The following is a 24,800-nucleotide window of genomic DNA, read 5'->3' as shown; positions in this document are numbered from 1 at the left end:
ATGGCGGCCATAGGGTAAGTCTGGGGGCGTGGCCACAATAATATTTGTTTTTTGTCCTCACAAGAGGAATGCGTGTTCCAAATTTCGTAGCTTTACGACAAAGTTGACCTCGGGGCGTCTCCCATAGGCGCAATGTATTTTGACTTTTGTCGGTGGCGCTGTCGCGCCATTTTTTTAGGAAAAAAAAATGGCCCAGAAAAAACAAAATTTTTCGCCAATTCTGAATTTTGGGCAAAGTTTGAGTTTTTGAGCATGTTCAGGGGGTCAAATTAGAGTTCAAAGCGATGAAGAACAAGAAAAAATATAGCCGCAAGCGGCAATGATCAGCCCTCGCCACGCCGCAAGAGGAGGGGGCGCTAACGCGCCCCAATTGTCCTTTTATTACGCCTACTGCTGAATCTGTGACGCTGTCACATCTTCTCCCCTTTGTTTTACCATCAAAAAGCTATTTTATTTTGAATTCTTGGCAAAATGTGCGGCTTTGCCGCACAGACACCGTGACTCTTAGAATAAAAATGTGGATAACTTTTGATTGTCCACCCCTGAAGATGAGTCTCACCAAATTTCAGGTTAATAGGGCTGACGCCCTAAGAGGAGTTTGTGAAAGTCTAAAGTGTAAACATGTTCTGGCGATTTCCCCATTGGAATAACATGGAAGGTTTCGGTCATCGTTACGGCAAAGCCATAACAATTATGACATGGGTCTCATTGACTTTTTTGATGGGGATGCCAAAATTGAGTTGTGTGTCAAATTTCATATAATTTTGCAAAACTAAATATTTAACCTCCATATAAAATCTGTAGGGGGCGCTGTGGCTCCCCCTACAGATGCGAGAGAGAGAGAGAATTCCGATGCGAGTGCTTTATATGGGGAAGCGGTCGTCATCTCGTAAAGTGCTCGTTTAGTGCGCACTTTTGCACGGGCTTCGCCCGTTTACAACGGTAATGTTCCATTTTCCCACTACTAATTAGTATGCACGGGGCGTGCATGAGTGAAGGAGTGCGTTAGTGAGTGTTTGGAAGTGGGCGAGCGCTTTGCGCTCGATTTCGTGCGCACTATCGCAGCCGTGCTTCGCACGGCCTTACGAGAGTCACTCCCTATTCCGTCGGGATGCCCCGCCCACTCCCCATAGACTTCCATTGATTTGAGCAGATACAAGCATGGCCCAAGCCTGCGGCATGGATTTTCGCGTACGGGACGATGCCAGGAGGGTTTTTGGAGGAATGCAGCCCTCCGCCCTGCTGGGGCTCGGGCCTAAATATTCCGATGCGAAAACAATGTTTCCCATTTTTCAAATATCATAAACTATACATTTTCAGAAAGCGCTCGCGCTTTCCTACCTCATGGTGTGGGTCCCTGGTCACTGACGGGTACTTTCGTTAATTTTGAGTGGGCTCCGCCCACTTTGTGTTTTTGGCCCTCTATACAGTAATAATGTTCAATTTTTGCATTACATGCTTATATGCACGGAACATGCAAGATATGGGGAACGTATTCGTGAGCTACTTAGGGCAAATGAGTGCTTTATATGGGGATGACGACCGCAATGTAAAGTGCTTGTTTAATGCGCACTTTTGCACGGGCTTCGCCCGTTTACAACGGTAATGTTCCATTTTCCTACTACTATGCACGGGGCGTGCATGAGTGGAGGAGTGCGTTAGTGAGTGTTTGGAAGTGGGCGAGCGCTCGATTTCGTGCGCACTACGTGCGCACTTTCGCAGCCGTGCTTCGCACGGCCTTACGAGATTAATAGGCCTCTCGCCAGCTTGTGGCGCTCGGGCCTAAAAATAATATTTTTAGCAAAAACAATATAGCCGTTTCCACTATAACAACAAATTATACATCGTTTGAACGCTCTAAGCCTTCCCCATGCTGCCATGGGGTGGAATCATCATTACGAGCGCTTACGCGCTCGTCACTCCCTATTCCGTCGGGATGCCCCGCCCACTCCCCATAGACTTCCATTGATTTGAGCAGATAAAAGCATGGCCCATGCCTGCGGCATGGACTCTCGCGTACAGGACGATGCCAGGAGGGATTTTGGAGGAACCAAACATGCGGGCTGTGCATCTCATTGGGAATGAATAATTGCTGTCGCGTTCCAACGACTTAAAATGAAAGCTAATGAAGTTATTTCTTGTCTGAACTGAAATGCAGCAAAGGATCATGGTCTATGTTAGACCTGGGCATTTGTGGCCCCAGGGGAAAGATGTGGCCCTTGGCATGTTTTAATCCGGCCCCTAGAAAGATTTTAGTTACTTTTTTAACTGTCTGTAACATCTGTCTGCACTTGTATCCTTAATAAAGATGACCTGAAATTAATTAAATAATGGAGTCAATAGTCTATATTTGACAGAAAAGTGATATTTTATTTGATATTTAAATGTATTTTTATTTGTTTCACACCAATGATGTCGGGCCGGCCCTCTTGCCTGGATTCGAATATGGCCGCGGAGGAAAATAATTGCCCACCCCTGGTCTATGTATTCCCCACTGTTTGTTCGGCTGCAGTGCGTTTAAGAAAAGGTTGTTGATATATTGTGATGGCCTACGGTATTGACAGACTTGTTGTTTGCTGTGATAATACAATATTTGGGTTACATTATTACTCGCCATTGATTATTTGAATAATAGATCAAATTAAACTTCCTTCATCATTTGAGTGAAAACCGTACTGTGAGTAAGTTTGGCGAGTTTGAATTCCCGCTCAGTTCAGTAAATGCTGTTTGAGGTAGAATGTGGTGTGTGCGAGTGATGGGAGATGGTGCCGATTGGCCACCTTGCTTCCTTCAGTCTGCCCCGGGGCAGCTGTGGCTACAGAAGGACCTTACCACCACTGACTATTGAGTGAATTAATAATGACGATGGTGTAGCTTTTTGTGAGGCTTTGTCACACAAAACAGCACAAAAAAGTAGTACGTATTAACTAAACTCATTTATTTTTTTTGATTGTCTTTTTATGTTTGAGCAAAAAAAATCTACTGTTAATAGTAAATGTATTTCTATTAATCAGAATCCCAATTATTCCGATGTCCAGTTTATTCCAATGATTGAACTGAACTGTGCATTGTCACCAACAATATGCGAAATCTGAATATTGAGTATATTGTTTATAGTAAAATAATCCTACAAAAAAGACCTAAATAAAAATGTTATAAATGTTCAAATAAAGGGACAAAGTGATCTTTCTGCACTTTTGTGATACATTTTACAGACATTTCAAACGTGTCTGATAATAAAACTTTAACTAATATATGATTAAAGACCGATCAGAATAATATTGCCCACCTCTAGAATGTCTTTACCCCTTTTTGACCTCTTTTTTTGGAATTGCTTTGATGATGATTTTAATAGAATTCAAATGAAATAACAGTGTGGTATTTTTTTGGGCCTGTTGGCTGAATCAAACTGGACGATGGACGATCCCAAACATGACTCGGGTTCCACACTTTTTGCTCGTCTGCTGCTCTCGCTCTGAAAGCCACATCGTCTCCAACATTGCGGCTGCTTTTGGCATCGCTTTACATAATGATTTTTGGAGAGCTGTTTTTGCGTGTCATTACAGCAGCTTAAGAGCAGTTAAAATGAAAAATGAAAGTTGCACCCTCCCCTCTCCCCTCTCCTCTCCCCAGGCCCCCAACATAATGGCCTAACAGCTGTCTTTTTGACGCGTTATCGTGGCACACGAACGGCTAAAAACGGCACAAACATGAATCAAACTTTTTATTAGGATTAAAGAGCGTCACGAGCATCAAGTGTGTTGTATTAATGGTGGTGGATTAAAAAAAAAACAAACATGTAAAATGGAACTTTTTGTAAATTTAGTGTATAAAGTAAAACATTGTTACATTAGCTGTGTGACTTCAGGTTGGAATATTGATCTGAATTTTGATTAGATTAATTTTATTTCCAAATACCTGCCATTTGAAGTAAACTATGGCGGCAGAATGAGGAAGAACCTGGGCCTGCTGGTGCACTGAGGGGTCCAGCAGGTCAAATGACTCTAGAACAATAGCTGCTCTATGACCACTCCTGGACAAATGTCTTCTGATCTGAAGGGTTGGCGGTCCGAATCTCGGGCTTGACGTAGGCAAGACAAGGAAAGTTTATTTGTAGAGCACATTTCATACACAAGGCAATTCAAAGTGCTTCACATAGCAGGAAAAATGCATTAAAATCACAAAGAAATTACAGAAACAGAAATACAATAAAATTAACTAAATTAAAAATTATCAATCCAACTGATTGTCTAAACTAATAAAATCACAAACAAAAGAGTGCAAAGAAAAAATCCTTTCAGTCATATGCGCAGCTAAACAAAATAGTTTTTAGCTTAGATTTGAACATTGTTAGAGTAGAAGCCTGTCTCACATCTTCAGGAAGACTGTTCCAGATTTTAGCTGCATAAAACCGAAATGCAGATTCCCCATGTTTTGTCCTGACTCCGGGCACCAACAGGAGACCGGTCCCTGAGGTCCTCAGAGTCCGAGATGGTTCATATGGCACTAACATATCCAAGATGTACTTTGGTGCTAGGCCATGGAGAGACTTGTACACAAGCAGAGTTGCTTTAAAGACTATTCTCTGAGCCACAGGAGCCAGTGCAGAGACCTGAGAACAGGACTAATGTGATGGTACTGCCTGGTTCTAGTCAGGACCCGAGCAGCAGCGTTCTGGATTTACTGCAGCTGTTTTACAACTCATTTGGAGAGGCCAGTGAGCAGGCCGTTACAGTAGTCTAATCTACTGGAGACAAACGCAGGGATAAATCTCTCTAAATCTGGTTTTGACACTATATTTTTGATTTTGGCAATATTTTTTAGATGGTAAAAAGCTGCTGATGTTATTGATTTGACGTGGCTATTAAAGTTCAAGTCTGAGTCCATTATTACCCCCAGATTTCTAACTTGGTTTGTAGGTTTTAGAGCGAGACTCTGGAGGTGACCGCTAACACTTTCTCTTTGTTGCTGTGGGCCAAAAACAATTATTTCAGTCTTGTCTGAGTTCAGCTGGAGAAAGTTGTTTTGCATCCACACACTGATCTGTTGGATGCAGTGACAGAGTGAATCTACTGGTCCATAGTCACCTGCCGACAGTGAAACATAGATCTGAGTGTCGTCTGCATAATTGTGATAGGACACATTTTCACTGCGTATCAACTGACCTAACGGCAGCATGTAGAGGTTGAACAGAAGGGGACCCAGGACTGACCTTTGGGGCACTCCACAGGTCAGGGTCATGTGGTCTGAGACACAGCTACCAATTTCAACAAAGTACTTCCTGTCTTCCAGATAGGACCTTAACCAGTTTATGGCAGTGCCAGTGATGCCCACCCAGTCCTCTAGTCTCTGTAAGAGGATCCCATGATCGACAGTGTCAAAAGCAGCACTCAGATCTAACAGAATTAAGACTGAAGCTTTGCCCGTGTCAGTGTTCAGGCGGATGTCATTTGTCACCTTGACGAGAGTAGTTTCAGTGCTGTGATGAGGTCTAAAACCTGACTGAAAAACATCAAATGAGTTGTTAAGAGGAAATCTGTGAGCTGTTGGTAAACAACCTTTTCAAGGACTTTGCCCCAAAATGGCAGATTAGAGATGGGCCGATAATGACTCAGTACTGCAGCATCAAGACTGCTCTTCTTTAGGAGAGGCTTTTTGACCGCAGTTTTCAAAGACATTGGGAATGTTCCAGATTGAAGCGACATGTTAACCATGTGAGTGAGTGGTGCTAACAAACTGTTCAGCACAGACTTTAGAAATCTGGTGGGTAACACATCGAGGCAGCATGTAGATGAACTCAGACTGGTGATGATCTCATGGACAGTTTTGTCAGTTTTGTCTTGGTGGTTTTAGGGTAATTTTTTGCATTGTGGGAATTATAGCATTTTTAATGCCCTGAACTTTGTTATTAAAGAATAATGCAAACTCAATACACTTGGATGTGGAAATGAGTTCTAACGGCAGCTGAGCTGGAGGGTTTGTTAATCTGTTTACTGTGGCAAACAGGACACGCAAGTTGTTACTGCAGCTTCCAATAATTTCAGAGAAATATCTTTCCCTAGTTCTACATAAGATTAGGTTGTACATGTTCAGCTTCTCTTTGTAAATATCTTTTTGAACCTGGAGCTTTGACTTGCGCCATTTCCATTCGGCCCTGCGGCACTCCCTTTTCTTTGCCCTGACCGAATCATCATTTCTCCACGGCGCCTTCTGCTTATTTTTAACCATTTTAGCCTTTATAGTGGCGATGGTGTCCAGAACATTCAAAACACTAGATGTAACAGAGTTCAACAAATCATTTACATTAGAACATGAGACATTTTCAAAGACTGAAGGTTTCAAGGACAGCATCAAGCTCTTTAGCGTTTCTGTCACAAATATTATCAACATGCACATTGAAATCACTTGTAATGACCAAACCACCAAAGTCTGTGCATACGACTGACAGCATCTCAGTAAAATCATCAATAAAACTTTGGCAGTGCTGGGGAGGCTTGTATAAAACAATGAAGAGAATGGATGGAGACTGTTTTAGCTCCATTTTAAAGGATACATACTCAAATCATGAAAACACCCCAAAAGACAACCTGCGGGTAATTATTTCATCTCTAAAGATGGCACAGACTCCACCCCCTTTTTGTTTTCTCGTGTTTCAGATTCAAACTTAAAGTTAGGTGGAGCAGATTCTATCAGAACTAAATTTCCTGTGTTTTTGTCAAGCCATGTTTCAGTTAAAAACATAAAATCAAGATTATAAGAAGAAATACAATTATTAATTAAGAGTGATTTGTTATATAAAGATCTGACATTTAGCACAGCAAGTTTCAGACTAGTTTCAGTGGGACCGGGTTTTATCTTTTCACAGGGAATATGAATCACATTTCTCAGATTGGGCCTGACTCGCATTTTGTTTTTCCATCTGTGTGATGATTTGACTACAGAAATGGCACTCTTTTTACATAGGGCCCTGGGTTGGTTTGATTTTTAATATGACAATAAGTCCCGGCAACGCTGAGACCCAGTGCATCCTAGCTATGGGAGATACCAGGTGAAAGGCGAGGTTGGATGGGTGGTGGGGCTTTTGTTGGTGTAGTCGGCTTGTGCAGGGAAGAGTTAAGTATTGACATAGCCCTTGATCTTGCTATATTGGGCGTGAGTGGAGCCATCTTAATGCCTGATTTGATCAGACTTTCAAAATGGCTGGGAAGGCCCATGGGTGAGAGTGGAGATGAGAAGGAGAATGATGAATCTTTAGTGGGAGTAGATGTTGCAGGGGGAACCCAGGGCTGGTGTGAAGGCAGGGGCGATGACAGGGATGTTGTTGGGCCTGTCACAGATGGGTCCAAGGCCTTTGAAGACTGTTCCTTTGCTGGAGGTGGTGGAGGTGAATGTGGAGCAGCTGGAGCTGAATCCTTTGCTGGTGGTGGTGGAGCAGCTGCTGATGAATCCTTTGGTGGAGGCTGAGGTTGTGGTGCTTTTGATGTTGAAACATTGGCTCGGTCTCTGGCTGATGGAGCAGGAATTCTTCTCTCATTCCTCTCTTCTCTAACTATCTGCTCAGGACCCTGTCCAGGCCCAGTCCAATGCCTCAGAGCGTGGAGCAGGTTCTCTGTCAGCACCCTCACTCCACCTCTGCATAGGTGGGGGCCATTTCTCTTAAACAGGTCCTCTCGTTTCCAGAATAGATAGAAGTTCTCAATGTAGTGTAGTCCTCTCGGGGCACACTCTTTGGACAGCCATGTGTTCAGCTGAAGAAGCCGGCTAAACTTGTTTATCCTCCTGTCGATGTTTGGAAGAGGTCCACTTATGAATGTTTTGATTTCCATTTTATCAAGCACGTCAAATAACTTCAAGAAGTCTTTTTTCAAAACTTCACTCTGTTCCCGCCGCATGTCCACTGCACCCACGTGCACAATCAGCTGTTTAGCTCCTCCATGCTTAGCCATAATATTTGGAAGGAGTGACGTTATCTCAGAAACAGTGGCGCTTGGAAAAGAATGTGTTATTGTAGGATATGCAGATGTCCTCCCCCTGTTGCGATGGTGACAGGAATGCGGGCTAGGTGTTATCTACTGCCCGTGTGGAGTTTTACGGCCCTCAGAAGAAAGAGGATGTAATAGTGACAACAGAGAAGCTCTGAACTTTGAAAATAACTTCTCATCAAATGACTCCTTTTGGATCACAGAGAGTAACAATCTCTCCAAGACAAACGCTAAAACGCTGAAAGACTATGCGGTTTTAGTGGTTTTAATTGACAATCATCAGATTGCAAAAATGTGTCCACCAGATGACTTTACATGTACATATTGTTATTTCATAACTTGTTTTGTGGACAATTTTACCTTTTGTGTAACTCTTGTGGCCTAAAGCCAGATCTCGTCTCCTTATCAGCTCTGACCCCAGCGTGCATGCTGATTGGCTGAAGCCACGGCGCCAAAACCCCCGTGGGGTAAGACAAAAGGAAAGAGCAGGGAGTTACAGACCAGTACCATCCGAGCTCCAGAGCGAGTTCCATCCGAGTTTCTTTCGAAGCTCGACGCTCCATCCAGGGTCCCACCAGCAAGGTCCATGAGGCCTTGGGAGCAGGCCTCGGGCCTAGTTAGCGTGAGCGATGCTACGCTACGGGACAAAGACTTTTCCAAGAGAAGCTAATGTTCCCTCCCGGAACTAGGAAACCTGTGCCCGTTTTTAAAAACGTGATTGATGCTGCATCACGCAAAATCAAGCAAGGACCTTTTGCAACTTTTTCAAGTCCACAGCCTTTTAGATCAGCCACATCGGTGGAGCAGCACGACAGCCTTTTCATTCGGGAACGCCTCAGAGCCAAGGAGAACGCCTCAGAGCCAAGGAGAACGCAGATCGCAGAACCGATCCAGTCCTTCTTTGGCCAGACAACGTCAGAGCCAAGCTCCAGAGCAGGCCCTTGGACCCCACGCAGGCCCTTGGACCCCACGCAGGCCCTTGGACCCCACGCAGGCCCTTGGACCCCACGCAGGCCCTTGGACCCCAAGCAGGCCCTTGGACCCCACGCAGGCCCGTCTCCTTAGGATCACAGCTTCTGGTTCCGTTCGTATGAATGCACCTCACAGGCTGGCTGAATTTCATCTTAGAATTAACTCTAACACACACCTAGATAGATCTAGAACCATCATGTCTAGTGTATTCCATCTGTTATCGACTCATTTGCATATTCCTGATTCATATTTATCTGTTTACTTCTTTGGTCATTAAATCTTCATAACCCGCATTTGGTTAAGTGTTCCTTCATTTCCAGAAAAGGAGTCAATGTCACGGTTGCGTTCTCAAACCTTTAGATCAACGAGCAAATTAATTTCTAATTAATTAATCTAGATATCTGATTTTAGAGTTGTTAAATTGCCGATTATCCGGCTGGTGCCCCATTCTTCTCTTAAAAATACGATTCAAACTTACCCACACTTAGGCAGTGTGTCATGTTTGAATTCTTGAACAATTCTTTAATCAATATCAAACCTGAATGCCCCGCCTCCTTCACAAGTGGGTGGACATTCATAACCTTACAGTACTTGTACTAGTATGTTACCCTACATTATCTTTTCATGCGTCACGTGACTTATCGCCCCGTCTCCAATCAAAACGATCCGTATGACCTTGGCTTTTGGCACAGTTCCTCCTCGCTGTATTTTGGCCACATCATCTTTCCTTTTTTCATTTAATTCCATCTCTGAAAGTGGTAAAAATCTGTTTGTGAGCTATATTTTAGGTGACTTCACGTTATCTTTGTATCGTTTAGGCTTTGCTCCAAGTTTGTTCCAAGAAACAGCCTGGTCTTTCTGGTTTTTAGACAGTTTTGGAAACGACACAGAGTCACTGCGGTTTAGGTTGAAAGTAGCAGTTTTTCTTGTAAAAAGTGTGCTCTTCTTACCATCGGTTGACAAAGGAATGGTATCGTGAAGAACTTTTTCAGATGCCAAAACAAATATCCATGTTTTCAGCTCATTAATTTCTTGTTGATATTTCCGACAGCGTTCAGTCTTTCTCCCTTCTTCTCCCGGACATGTCGCTGGCGTCAGATATGTCGTTTAAAACTGGAAAAATGTTCTTAAAATCCTTGGTTTACTTGAAAAAGTCTAAAGCAAAAATGTTTGGAAGACAAAAACTGATTAAAAAGCAAAATAAATAAGGAAAGCAGCGATAGCGAAGCGGAGCGAGCGAAAAAGCGTGTGCACTCTTCGGAAGCAGGAAGTAGACACAAACATCCTTGATAGAGCGGTCAGATCCACTGGCCCACAGGTGGTGGTGCGATTGCAGCTGCCTCAGGTGAATACTGGCGTTGTCCTTGGGCAAGACACTCAACCCGCTTCGTCCCAGTGTCTGACACACGTGTGCAAATGTGTGTGTGAATGTGTGACTAGAAAAGCGCTGTATAAATGGAAACTTTGGACTAAGCTTTGTCCCAAATTACTCCTGCTAATGTAGGGGTTTATAGCTGATGCGTGTAAGTTTAAATGTGAAGACTTGAACAAAAAAATCATTGTGCATTTAACGTTCTGACACATGTGAAATTACTGTAGTTTTACCTATAAATGTTCAAAAATAACTTATTTAAAATATTAAATCATTTTGCCCGTAAGCTATTAAAACAACACATTGGACAGTCGAGTGTGAAATGGGGGTGATAGAAACATTCAGTAAAACTTTTTTGAGCCAAAAGTTGAACTCATGACATTGAGGCTGGCCATACAGCCTGGCATATGTGCTGCTGCTCTAACTACTTGACCACCTGTCTTTCCTTTTTTTTTCTTCTCAAAACCATTTCAATTTTTTTATTCTTGTTTTTTGAATGAGCTGAATTTGCTAAATTCTAATGTCTTTAAAACTACATTCACAACATTGATATTCCTATAACCTAGTAGTTTATTCCGTTTAACAATTTCCCCTTCCCCGTCTAGTTTACCTTGTGCGATGTTCGCTACAATCACAAACCAATGAATCATGTATGTTTTTTTTTTGCCCGCAGGTCACAGCATGGTGGTGGTGGAGGAGGGGGACCCGGAGGTGGAGCGCTGGGGCCGGCGGCTGATGGCCTCAGAGCTGGAGAACGACACACTGTCCAAGAACTGCTCACAACCAGGTCTGTAGATGTTTCATCATCCACGGTTAAGGTAGTGAAGCAACCTGGAAGGACACAAGTAACATCAGAGTAAAGGGTTTTTTCTTATGAATGGAGGAAAGGAGCTCTGGGGAGTGGCAGGTGAAGGTGTCAGCAACGTCATAAAATAAAGGATATTTTCTTTCATTCCTCTTAATGGATTTAGTTCAGGTTCTAATATTTGAAACTTTCAGATAGAGGCCTGTATATAACTCTGTGGGAGATGCACTGTTTTTTTTTTTTTTTGAAGAATTGTCCAAACTTATGACTTACAAATGTTGAACCTTTTTGTTTTAGTGATAGTCCTAATATTATGGCTCAGAGTAATTTGATTGGCTGAATATAGTTGGTAAGAGGATGTATAAAAAATGACAACAAAAGGTTTCTTGCATACTCAATTTTTTTCAGTACGGATAAAAGAGAAAAAAAAAAAAGAGTAAACCTGGGTATGAAGGATGTTTGCTGGTTTTGTTCTAACTGAGCATGTGCAGAGGAGTGAAGCAACAGCAGCGCCAAGTTTTCAACATCGGACTTAAAAACTATCTTTTAGAGACAAAGTGTGTTTGTAGCAAAGGCTCTGTTCATGTTTCCAATGACTAGATGTTAGTTAGAAATACAGGCAGTCATTTAACAATTTAGAGCACTTAGTCTTACTCTGTAAGCCCACCCTTCTGTATTGGATGTATTTATTTATTTTTCACTTTTGAGTTATCCACTAAATATTGATGAATGCCCCGAGTCTGCTTGCCAGTCCATAAAAGTCACCGCACTCTACTGCTCAAAGTCAAGGACTTGAACTTTTGTCCCCTTTTAAGGTACTAAAATATCCCCCTTTTATCATATGAAAAGTACCTTATAGTTGATTATAAAGTACACATACCTGCTCTCAAATGTAGTAGAGTGAAAGTACAGTACTTTCACTTCCTACAGCAGTGTACATTTTGTCCTAATCATTTATTTTCACAACAAACTATTTACATGCCAGAATTTCCTATAACATTCTGCCAATCTTTCTCCATTTCCTGCTGGTGAGAGTTGCTGTTATAAGCAGTGCTAAGGCTATTTAAAGGGTCAGGTATTGATTGCGTTGCTGCGTGGTGGTGGTGCGCACATACAGGAGGGTCTCTGGACTCTATCCCAGACAAATGCTGACACCACAGGGCAGTACATGAACGCCTATAGATCCTCGTGATGTCATCGATTAGACCAAGGCACAGGGAATATGAGCGTTAGAACACACACTTGGTCAACTTTTCTTTCCTATGTTTAAACTCTTTCATGCGGTTTTGTTTTTGTAGATTTTAAAAGCCCTATATTGATGGTTGCCAACATTATATTCTTGAGTTCCCCCTTAGCTTGTTCATACTACAAGAACCCCAATTGCGTATTTCTGAAAGGTCTGTTGGCCTTCGGAATGTCAAGTTTATTCGTATAATCATGACTACTCGGGTCAGAACTAGAAAATGACTGAAGAGAGAATAGACTGAACTGAATTTACTCAAACTGCCCGTAAAGTACTTTTTATCTGGCTGTTTATGTGACAGTATCATTACTTTCACTTTCATAAAGCTATTGAAAAATGCTAATTGGACTTGTGGAAGAAATCAAATGAAGGATTTCACTGTTAAGTGCCAACAATTGCGAATAATTGTGAATGTGTGATGTTTCTTCTCACAATAATCATAACACTGACAATACACATTCTAACGAGGGATGTCTTTATCAAATTTGCATTATTACTATAATAGTCATTTCCATTACCATCCTGTGAAAACCTTCTTGCGGTTTGGGAAACACTGCTCTATATTACTAAACTTTGAATGGTGCGCCACCTGCTTGTCTCTGAAGATTTTATTGCTTTGCCTGGAATATACCACAGAATGTCATTAAATGTATCCATCTCCATGGAGACGAGCAGTTGACGCCACCAGCCAAGTACATCAGCAGGCTTAAATTGAACATGGCTAGGATTGTGAGAAAATATGTTCTAAAGCTATACTGTTTGGTGTAGATGTAGTTGTGGTTCTGGGAACAGTATCCTTAAACTTATCCTTACTACTGCAGTTAAGATGGTCCGTTCTAAACTAAGTAGGCCATGTTGCAAGTGAGTAGTTTCTCTTGATCTCTCGGTATAGAGCATTTTTGTTTACTTTATCTATTTAAATATATTTAACTCATGGCCAGAGGTGACCACTAGGGCTCGATGAGAAGTTTTGTCATAAAGGCCAGCATGCATGGCATTTTTAAAAATGTTCTTAATTTTCCAAGGAATGTCTCACTGAGATTAAGAATCTTTTGCAAGGGAGTCCTGGCCCCAGTGGAGAGGAGCCTACTGTATGTGTTTTTAGTGGTAGGGGAAACCGGAGCACCCGGGGAAATTATGCAAACTCGACTCAGAAAAGCCCCATGTGGATCAAGAATCAATTCCAGGACTTTCCTGCGCTTCTAGCGCTGACCGCTCTGCCACCGTGCCCCCCAATTTCAGGAGATACTTCTTGAAATCTACAACTTTACATGTTGAATCTAAATAAAGGATTTCTTTTAGACAGCTTTTTAATGATATTCTGCGTTTTTCTACATTTACAAAAAACTATATGTAGTAAAATGCTTGTTTTATTCAAAATATTGATAACAAGAAAACTGCTTGAAAGCTGCCAAACGTTTAATTCTAGTTTTTACCCTTGTCTTCCAGACATTTTCTTTGCTCCGTTGTGTTTTTAATTTGACAGTTCATTCATTAATTGTAATTTTTGAGTCTCAACCACAACTTGTATGGCACATTTAAGATTAAATTCTGATTCAATAAAAAAAAAAAAAAAATCTGAGAAACTGAGAACGTTAAATTTGGAATTCCCACCAACCCCCAAACTGACCTCCCCAAACACATTTAAAATATAAATCTAAAACATGAAATACTCATGGTATGTTCTTGAGGTGCAAACACTCTGACATGGTTAAAAGCTCTGGAGTAGATTTGGCAGATTTATGTGGCCTTTAAGTGCTAATGGAAGGAATGCCAAATGAGAAGATTAGGTGCTGGAAGTTTTCCCCTAATCCCAAAGATTAAAGTATTTTTCTGAATCTTTCCGATGTCTCTAGTGAGTCAGGGGGCGCTTACTTTGGACCCAAGGACATAGTTCAGTTACGCACTCAAAGGAACAGCTGGTCATGCGACTGCTGTTATGTGGAGGTCATGTGACTTACCAACGTTCTAAGCAATTTTTGCAATAGTATGATGCAAAATCAACTTTTAGAAATGCACATTTGAGTAATCCCTATCGCCACCCACACAAATGTACACAAAACTAGCAAAGCAATTTTTCTAAAATAAAAAATGCTGTGAATGAAAATGGTTTTAGCTCGATATTGGGTTTTATTTATTTAATTTATCAATAATTTATTTATACAGGGGAAATCCAAAGAACTTCTCCATGTGTACCGTCACTACAAAATGCAAACGAAACACTCATATAAAATGCCAATAACAGTCAATAAAATTAACAAATGCATAAAGGCACAAAATAATTCAACTTAGTCTCTTTTTTTTGTTCCACTGACACTGCGAAGTTGCTGAGAGCCTTTTTTTCCTGTCTGTGTTTACGCGCTGTGACTGTAACATAAGAATATCCTAAAAACGAAAGTGATCTGCTGCTACTTGATAGATCAGGCAAAATACCAATGAGAGCCTTATAAACAAACAAAGCTGTGCTGTTCTCATTTCGCATCCAATGATTACATCCTACTTTAGAGTATAATTTACGTCAAATCAAAAACACAAATATTGAATCTGGTTGGGACAGCGGGAAACATTATGGTTACTTCTGTCTCTCTTGGATCTTTACGAACAGGCCACGAGCAGACGGACCAGACCAGGACTAACCTCTGACCCTGCACTCATGTTGTACCCTGGACCACTGTGTCTGCATAATATACACGCATCCATTCATACCGCTTTCAGTACAGCTAATATTATACAATGACAAATGATAAAGAATCTTTGCACGGGGAAAGAGGGAGTAAATGTATTGCTTTTATAGTTCTATTTGTTTTTTCCTTTGACTGTGCCATTTTTTTGTTATCTGTGCAGTGGTCCCATCAGTCCAAACTAAATTCAAACCATTTCTGCATACAAAAACATTGGCAAGGGGCGCAAGGACTCGCACAACAATAGTTTCTTTGAGATTGGTTAGCCTTCCAGAAGTTGCCGCGGGTGCCACCATGAATTGTGTCCCCCCCTACACAGTCTACAAAGTCGTTTTCAGGCCGCTCAGAGAAACGGTGCATTATTGACTTGTTACATTACATGACAATGGAATGTTTTACAAAAGTTAATCTCATATTTTAGGAGAAAGTTCATCTAGTGTATTATTTCCCCTTTAATGATTGCAGTATGTCTCAAAGCCTGACCCAAAACTGCCACAGTACCTGCACCGCTCCGTCTTCCCCCGGGTATTGCCCCTGGCTGTGCCTGCATGCTGCACAGCTCTGATGTGGAGAGTGATTGTGGCTCTTCTATATGTAAATGTATGCTTATGTGAAAAGTCATAACGTACATAACGTTACACTAATAGTTGGGCCAGGAGGAGGCGGCGTTGTTGAAATATAATGCTCTTTGTTGTAGTAGTAATGGTGCCTCAAAGGCGGTTAGCGCTCTTGCCTCCCAAGAAGGAGATCATGGGTTCAATTCCCGGACCAGACCAACATCACATGATCTCTCTGGGTGGAGTCTACATGTTCTCCCCGTGTTACCGTGGGTTCTTGCCGGGTACTCCGGTAAAATTGGCAACTCTAAATTGGCCCTATGGACAGGTGTTGAAAATTGCATATTCTGCTATAACACTTAAAACATTGCATCTGGTTCGTCCAATGCTATGTCCATATTAAAATAAATAATAAATAAAAACAATTAAAAAAAAATAGATTATAGTTTGCAACTAATCTATTTTTCCTGACCAAACATTTTTGAAATTCATAGAACATAAAAAAATAAAATTAATAAATACAGGTAACATGTGATGCCATCTTTTGGTGACAAATGCCTCTGTGAACAAAACAAATACATATGTTGGTTTCTAGATGACTGTACGTGTCGCTCTGCTGCTGTTTCATTTGAGTTGCGTTACACAACAGCAAGTTTACGGTAATTAGTGGAGAGATTTCATGCATTTGTTCTTGAACCGTTTCAGAGTTGTAATTGACCAACACTATTTAAACCAAAGAAATGTTACTTTATTAAAGGAGAAAAGTCATGTACAGCCTCTGTTTTAAGTGAGGAAATGTGACAAAGTAAAGCTCGGTCCGTAAACTTTCAGCACTGCTACTGTTACTTTCTCACATTGCCCTTAACTTGCCTTTGCATTACTGTACCCGCCCCATGGTCAGTTTACCTGCTCCAGTGCTGCACATGAGTCATTTCTGTTTGATTTGACTGATTTCAAAAGTTTTACGAGTGACTTCCAGCGGTGAGGAAAATGTGTCTGCTGATTTGCACACGGCTCAGAATAGTTGGTGCAGGACTCATGTTGATTACAGAGAGTGTAGGGAATGTATGGATCAATACGTTTTCAAATGGCAGAACTTGTATGGACTCTTGCCTCAAAACGAGAAGGCCTCAGGTTTGATTTACGGGCCATGAGACTAAACAATGGTTTAGATGGTTCTAAATAATTAACTAGGGGAATGATGGGGAACGAAGAGGAACAAAACCATTTATTGGTCCTATGCAGTATTTGTTTTATTTAGACAAACCTGAGGTACAGCTTAAATTTGAACTTTAGGTCAGTGTCTCTCAATTTAAAGAAAAAAGCAAAGGTTTAATTTAACTCTGACTTTAACTGTTACGTTTTCCTTAAATCATTATTGCTCTCACAAGCCTTGCTATTGATGACAAGCGCTTCTTGTATTATAAATATGAGCATAGCATTGGAGTTTGACATCGTTAATCCTGTATTAAAGCGTGACCGACACTCATGCTCAGGACAATGGTCTTTGTGACCTCAGTGGAGCAGATAAGTATGTGTCCAGTCATGGTCATGTTTAACTTGATCATTTTTTTTCATTTATACTTTTGTACATTTGTAGAAAGAAATGAAATACCTGGCAAAACAAATAAAACTCACGAGTATAAAGTACTTCTGAGAAGGGTGTTTGGTTGTTTTTCTCTCAAGCTTCCACTATAGTGACTTAAGTTGATTGGTCAGAGGGTGAATGCTTAACCACTATACCACTTGTATTATTTAAAAAAAAAAAAAAAAAAACTTATCTATTTGTACTCTAGTGATTATTATGATTATTCATTTACTATATCGGGTGTTCACTTTTGCGTCCTATCCATGGATATGTTCTTGCTCTGCTATTGCTCCACAGTATGATGTTGAACTTCTGGGCAAGAAAAATTCCCAAAAAGGGCGAGTGCAAGGGTTTATGTATTTTTAGCTTAAACAATTTAATTCAATATATTTTATGTTTTAAATCAAGACTTTGTAACATTTCAGGCAAAGCATTATCCTTTATTTGTCCAGGGATCCAAGTAGATTTGGGAGCTAGTATATGGCTGTACCTTTAGTCTTTTAATCTGTGGTTTGTGTATTGTATGACCATTTCTATTTATTATCTATTAGTGGACAAATTATTTTGGGAGGATTTGAAAGGACTTGTATCCACAACAGCAGTGATTTATGAATTTGTAGTCCGCACACACCATGCCCATTTTAGTTGACCATTCACAGAGCATATCTTTAGTTCAAGAATTGAAATATGGATATCAAGGGTTTAAATTGAAATTTCTGCCAGTTTGTGCTCGACTTCAACCTCAACAAAGACATTTACAGCCACATGTTGACACATTCCTGACATATTTTTTAAATATTGTCTTAATATCCTTAAGATAATGCAACAGGAAGGCTTTAATGTGTAACATGATTTAACTTGGGACCTTCTCTCTGACGAGTATCCAGGCATTAAAAGTCTCCAAACTTACATCTGTTACCTACAGTATGTACATAAGCACCATCTGTCTGAGGTGCCCATAAGGTCGAAGTCAGTGAGATTGGATTTGATTGAAAATGGAGAATGCCAGTTTCTGAAAAGCCCTTTTGCAGTAATTATGGAGGGCGAGCTGTGCTGTAGTGAAAAGTCTAAGCTACAATGGTTAAGCCTGGCTTTGTACTCACGCTTAATCTGGTTGTGTTGGATTGTTCTCTTTCTGATATGACGTTAATCTCCTCAGACATTTGCACATGTTCTCTTCAAAAGCGTGACGTGAGGAAACCTAAGTACTTTTATCTACTACAGTGGGTTTGAGGTATGCGGTGAGAAAATACTTAGGTCGTCGTTTGCCCCTGATCTTAGTGGTAACTTGGGCGTGGAACTATAAATAAGAGTTGTGATCATGCCAAAATATGAGGAAGGGTGAAGCAAAGTGAAGGCGTGGTGTGGTGCATTCTGGGGCCAGAATGCTAATAAACATCAAACCCAGTTCTCTGAAAAATGTAACATAACACACACTTCCTGGAGTGATGTTAATATTTACATAGGGATGAGATGATCATAATAAAACAACCTTCTTGGGCATAAATAACAGAAATTATACATTATAGAATTATGTCCAAAACCTGTGCCTTCAATGGCATAAAGGACGCTTGAATATGGAAACTCCTTGTATGATTTGTTCAAATGGTTTAACATTTTAAACTAAAAAGGACCAATGTTATTTGTTTTGATTAACAAAACAAATTACAATAAAATGGATTTTCTGTTTTTCAATTTGATCCCAAAATTGAAAAACAAAAATGCAATGACTTGCATTCATTTGTACAGTAAATGAACACTTAAAAAAAGGAAAAAAAGATTGACGATAACAACATATTATATATATTTTTATATGCATGAAACAATAAGTTGGTTATTAGCAATGATATTTTAAACGGCTTTGAAAATGCAGCTGTTCCTGAAACTCTTTGAAACTAAGATTCACGGTAACTAAAACTTAGATTTAGGGAATTGTAATTATTGGTTTTGGCGGAAGGCTTATAAGGCGTATGTAGGAGCTTGATAAATGCATGAAATGTAACCCACCTGAACTTTAGGGGTTTGCAGCAGTTGATAGTGGTCATTTTGTTGTTGGTGGACCAGTAGCTGGGTTGGTGGTGGTTGTAGAAATTATAGTGGCAGTAATTTTTGTTGTAAACGTGGAAATGTGTCGTTATTTTTAATCAAACTGTGACTATAAACAATCTTTGTCATTTATTCAAGCTCTAGCCAGAGCCTTAGATTTTTGGCTAATCACACTGCACAGGTGGAGCCAAACCTGGGCTGTGGATGACTGAGTTTTCCTGGATGCAGCGGCGGACACTTGGCACTGGGCGAGAGGTGCTAAATCTGTGTACGCAGGTCCGAGCGGCAGCGGAGCGCGTTTTAATGAGAATTACAGCAAAATGATTAGACCACCGCATATAATGGAAACTGACCCGGCCCTGTGCATGCAAATGGTGGAGGGGGAGTGAAGGAGAGGGAGTGAAGGAGGGGGAGTGAAGGAGGGGGAGTGAAGGAGAGGGAGTGAAGGAGAGGGAGTGAAGGAGAGGGAGTGAAGGAGAGGGAGTGAAGGAGAGGGAGTGAAGGAGAGGGAGTGAAGGAGAGGGAGTGAAGTAGAGGGAGTGAAGGGGAGGGAGTGAAGGGGAGGGAGTGAAGGAGTAGGAGTGGGAGTGGAGTGGAGGGGAGGGGAGGAGAGGGGAGGAGAGGGAGTGAAGGGGAGGGAGTGAAGGGGAGGGAGTGAAGGGGAGGGAGTGAAGGGGAGGGAGTGAAGGAGTGGGAGTGAGGGAGTGAAGGGGAGGGAGTGGAGGGGAGGGAGGGGAGGGGAGGGAGTGAAGGAGAGAGCAGGGATACTAAAACGACTATCAAAACATCGAAAGACTTATCTACACAAGAGGTACATAAACTTAAAGGAGGAAAAGAAGTAAAGGGGTGAGATTACATAAAGTATTATAGAGGATATAGTATATTGGTAAATCTAGTAATTAACTAGATATATCATGTTATAGATGTGAGCATGTATCTTATCTCGCTAATGTAAAGTCATGTGCGTATGTTTGGTCTCTTGACTGACGAGCACGTTATGAAACGCAATGCGCAGGACATAAATAATGCGGTAACATTTTCCTTGGCAAAAACCCGAAATAATGAATCTGAAAATAAAAACTGGGGGGGGGGGAATCACAGAAAAGAACAGCATTTGAAATGTCCTGAGCAATTATCTGGATCTTTGTCAGTGTTGAGTATTGAGCCTATAGTACAAAGTAGTTTTAATAATTACATTTTAGCATCGCCACTACATTACTACACTACTAAGTTCTAATTTTTTGTCATATTAATGTCAGGGCTTTGATATGATGTGCATGTTTAACCCATATGAACCACATTACTGTTCTCTTCAGTTAAATGCTTAAGCCGCTCACACCACAGATGTGCTCACGAGTAAACCGCTAAACCAGGAACCTGCACGCTTCATGTACATAAAGCAAGCCTGTGGGACATTAGTGTGCTGAATGTGCCATGACTGTCCGTGCGGCTGATTATAAAAAGGGTATGATCGCGTGTGTTTTGGTACGTGTGACTTTCATGTGCCAACATTAAGGGCACGTAAAGACGAGAGGGTCCAGATCGCTTATTCCTCGACTTATAGGTTGGACATGGCGAGGAGCGTGTTTTTAAATGCAACACAAATAGCCCGTATTCCCCTGCGCTGCTTTAGCGTTTAATAATAATAATAATAATCATAATAATAATGATGATGATGATGATGATGATGATGATGATGATGATGATGATGATGATGATGATGATGATGATGATGATGATGATGATGATGATGATGATGATGATGATGATGATGATGATGATGATGATGATGATGATGATGATGATGATGATGATGATGATGATGATGATGATGATGATGAAGCGCTTTTCAGTGACCCAAAGACACTGAACATATATAAAAAAGGGGGGGGTATTTACAGACAGGGGGGGACAACACGTACAATACACATTAATATACAGATAAAATGAACAAGACGGAAGAAGTAGAGAGAAAAAGATGGGGATGTAACAGGGGGTAGAAGAGTAAGCAATGGGGTAGAGGAGGCTAGGGGTAGGGGAGGTCATAAGCTTGGGTGAAGAGGTATGTTTTTAGGCGGGATTTGAATGTTGTGAGTGAGGGAGAGTGGCGGACAGGTTGGGGGAGGGAGTTCCAGAGTCGGGGTGCTGTTCGGGAGAATGCTCTGTCGCCAAAAGTTTTGAGTCGGGATGTTGGTGCAGCCAGGGTGAGAGAGGAGGAGGATCGGAGAGCTCGGGAGGGGCGGTGGGGGATGAGGAGGTCAGACAGTTAGGGGGGGGGCAAGGTGGTGAAGAGCTTTGAAGGTGAGAAGGATTATTTTAAAGTTTATGCGCTGCTTGATGGGGAGCCAATGGAGAGAGCGGAGAACGGGAGTGATGTGATCACGGGACCGGGTGTGGGTGAGGAGGCGGGCAGCGGAGTTTTGGACCATTTGGAGTCTGTGGAGGGAATGGGAGGAGATGCCAGTGAGGAGGGAGTTGCAGTAGTCGAGGCGGGAGGAGATGAAGGCATGGATGAGGGATTCAGCAGCGGGGAGGGTGAGGCAGTGTCGGATTTTGGCGATGCGGCGGAGGTGGAAGTATGAGGTCTTGACGATGTGGCTGACATGGGGAGTGAAGGAGAGGGTGGGGTCCATGATGACACCGAGATTGCGTACCAGGATAGAGGGGGTGATGGTCGAGGTGTCGATGCTGAGTGAAAAGGGACCAGTTTTATTGAGAGTGGATTTGGTGCCAATGAGGAGGAGCTCTGTTTTGTCACTGTTCAGTTTGAGGAAGTTGAGAGTGAGCCATGATTTTATTGTAGAGATGCAGGTTTCGATGTGGCTGAGGGGAGGGTTTTGGGTGGATTTGATGGTGAGGTATATCTGGGTGTCGTCAGCGTAGCAGTGAAAGTCCAGGTTGAGTTGGCGGAGGATGTGACCAAGGGGGAAGATGTAGCAGATGAAGAGGAGGGGGCCGAGGACTGAGCCCTGGGGGACCCCTGCGTTACTGGGGAGAGGGTGGATGAGTGACCGGAGAGGGAAATGAACTCTTGCCTGTTGGTGAGGTAGGATGTGAGCCAGTCAAGTGCAGAGCCCTCAACACCCAGTTGGCGCAGCCTTTGTAGGAGGATGGAATGGTTTAAAGGCTGCGCTGAGGTCTAGTAGTAAGAGGATGTTGAGGGCCCCGGAGTCTGCAGAGGTGAGGAGATCGTTGAGTACTTTGACCAGGGCTGTTTCAGTGCTGTGAAGTGGGCGGAAGCCAGATTGGAGGGGTTCATAGAGGTTGTTTGACTGGAGGTGGGTGTGAAGTTGGGCGGCGACGATGCGTTCCAGCGTTTTTGAGAGGAACGGCAGGTTGGAGATGGGGCGGTAGTTGGAGAGGTTGGCGGAGTCTAGGGTGGGTTTTTTGAGGATGGGGGTGATGGCCAGTTTGTAGATGGAAGGAACATGGCCGAGGGATAAAGACTGGTTGAAGAGGGTGGTGAGATGGGGGATGAGAGCAGGGAGGCAAGACTTGGTTAGAGTCGTTGGGAGGGGGTCGAGAGAGCAGGTGGTGGTTTTGGAAGCGGTGATGAGGTCTATGATATGAGAGGAGTTAACAGAGGAGAAGGTGGTGAGGGGAGGGAAGGATGGGTGGTCAGGGAGAGGGGGGAGGGGCAGGGGTGGGGGTGGTGATGGAGTTAATGGAGACGGCAGTCATGGAGCTGTTGATTTTTGGAAATTTTGTCATTGAAGGCAAGGAGGAAAGAGTTGCAGAGGTCAGGGGAGGAGGGTGGAGTGATGTCCGGTGGCTGGAGCAGCTTGTTGACAGTGGAGAACAGGGTGCGAGGGCTCCGGTGGGAGCTGTTGATGAGGGTGGAGAGGTGGGCAGATTTGGCGGCTTGGAGAGCGTCACGGTAGGAGGAGATGTGTAATTTGAAAGCTTCGGCGTGGACGGTGAGGCGGGTTCTTTTGAGGAGTCGTTCGAGTTGGCGGCCAGTCTGCTTCATGGTGCAGAGTTCAGGGGTGTACCAGGGGGCGGGGTTGATGTATGAGACGGAGGAGGTTTTCCAGGGGGCTAGGGAGTCAAGGGAGTCGGAGAGGGTGGTGTTGAGCATGACAGCATAGTCGTCGGGGGAAGACGGGGGGAGTCAGGGGGGAAAGCAGAGGATATGAGCTGGGAGAGCGTGAGGGGGTTGACTGAATTGATATTGCGGTAGGTGATGGTGCGTTTTTTGGGGTTGTGGGGCGAGGGTAGGGGGGCGGAGAAAAGGATGCAGAGATGATCAGAGAGAGGGAAGGGGAGGGGGTGGGGCTTAGATATGGGTAGGAGAGAGGAACAGACTAAGTCCAGAGTGTGGCCTTTGGTATGGGTGGGGAAGTCAATGTGTTGGGTGAGATGGAAGCAGTCCAGGAGAGAGAGGAAGTCGGATGTCAGTGGGGCGTTGGGGCAGTCAATGTGGATGTTGAAGTCTCCAGTGAGTAGGAGGCGGGCAGAGAGAGAGGATGCGATGGTGAGGAGTTCAGACAATTCAGTGAGGAAAGAGGGGTGGGGCTTTGGGGGACGATAGATCAGGATAGCGGTGATAGAGTTGGGGAGGGAAAAGGCGAGGTATTCAAATGATGAGATGGATGGAAGGTTGAGGTTCAGTTCAGTGATGGATGTAGATTTTTTTTATGAATAACAGCAAGACCTGCCCCACGCCCGGAGAGGCGGGATTTGGCAGTGTAAGTGTAGTTGGAGGGAGTGGCTTGGTTGAGAGCATAGAAGTCCAGGGGCTGTTGCCATGTTTCACAGAGGAGAAGCAGATCAATGTTATTGTCCAGTAGCAGTAGCAGTTTACTGTAATCATGTGAATTCTTATAAGCATTTACGCATTTCAAGGCACCAATATACTAAGGTTAGAAAAAGCTAATTTTCTGGGGTATTTAGTAGCATTTTTTTCCTGACCTAAAAATTACCGAAAGTTTAAAAAAAAAAAAAAATCAGTACATGCAGCAAAGTTAGGTCGTCTCTCTAGAACTCTTGGTCCCACTGCTTGATGTCATCCTTAAGTAATTGTGGAAGTACTCCTCTGTGTTTTTAAAGTCCGTGCACCTTCACCAGACTCGTCTCATAATTTCAGCTCTTTATGCAGCGGCGCTGGTTTCTTGTCTTGATAACAGCGCGTCACTTAGTTCACCCTCATGCGTCTATTCAGCTTTTTCCAGATGCAATACTTTGGCTTCCAATGTCAAAGCAGAGACGCAAAATTCAAAATCGATAAAGGACAAACAACTAATTTGAAAATTGATCCAAATCTTTTGTAAATGTTGTTTTACATGACCATGGAACAGTGTATACCGTATATAAATAGAATCTGGGCTAACTGGGTTTTTTACTTCATATTTATTGATCACAACTTTTATTTTGAAATGGTAATGTACGATAATGGAATTTTAATCTGATAGCTCGCATATTTGCACTGTTGACCTGCTCTGTGTGTGCTGCTGGAGCAGGGGGCGGGGCTGCTTTAAAAACTCAAAGGAAAAGGAATTAGTATTTTGGGCTTCTAATTATTGGTGTGATGTGAAAATTGCCATTACCAGTCGAT

General features: G+C 42.5%; 1 protein-coding gene across 4 annotated transcripts in view; it reads left to right on the top strand.

Moving 5' to 3' along the window:
* Positions 1-24,800, top strand: part of slc24a4b (solute carrier family 24 member 4b) — an 82,452-nt gene that overhangs the window by 14,737 nt on the left and 42,915 nt on the right. For all 4 annotated transcript variants that reach the window (XM_072446277.1, XM_072446268.1, XM_072446260.1 and 1 more), the window contains exon 2: positions 11,000-11,113. In XM_072446277.1, coding sequence (XP_072302378.1) covers positions 11,000-11,113 — 114 coding nt within the window. The remainder of the gene's footprint in view (positions 1-10,999; positions 11,114-24,800) is intronic.

Source organism: Eucyclogobius newberryi, unplaced genomic scaffold, assembly GCF_026437365.1.
Source record: "Eucyclogobius newberryi isolate DKJ021-1_F unplaced genomic scaffold, fEucNew1.0.hap1 SCAF_1, whole genome shotgun sequence".
Lineage (NCBI taxonomy): Eukaryota > Metazoa > Chordata > Actinopteri > Gobiiformes > Gobiidae > Eucyclogobius > Eucyclogobius newberryi.
The sequence above is the reverse complement of the archived record's forward strand: the minus strand, read 5'-3'. Positions and strand labels throughout refer to the sequence as shown.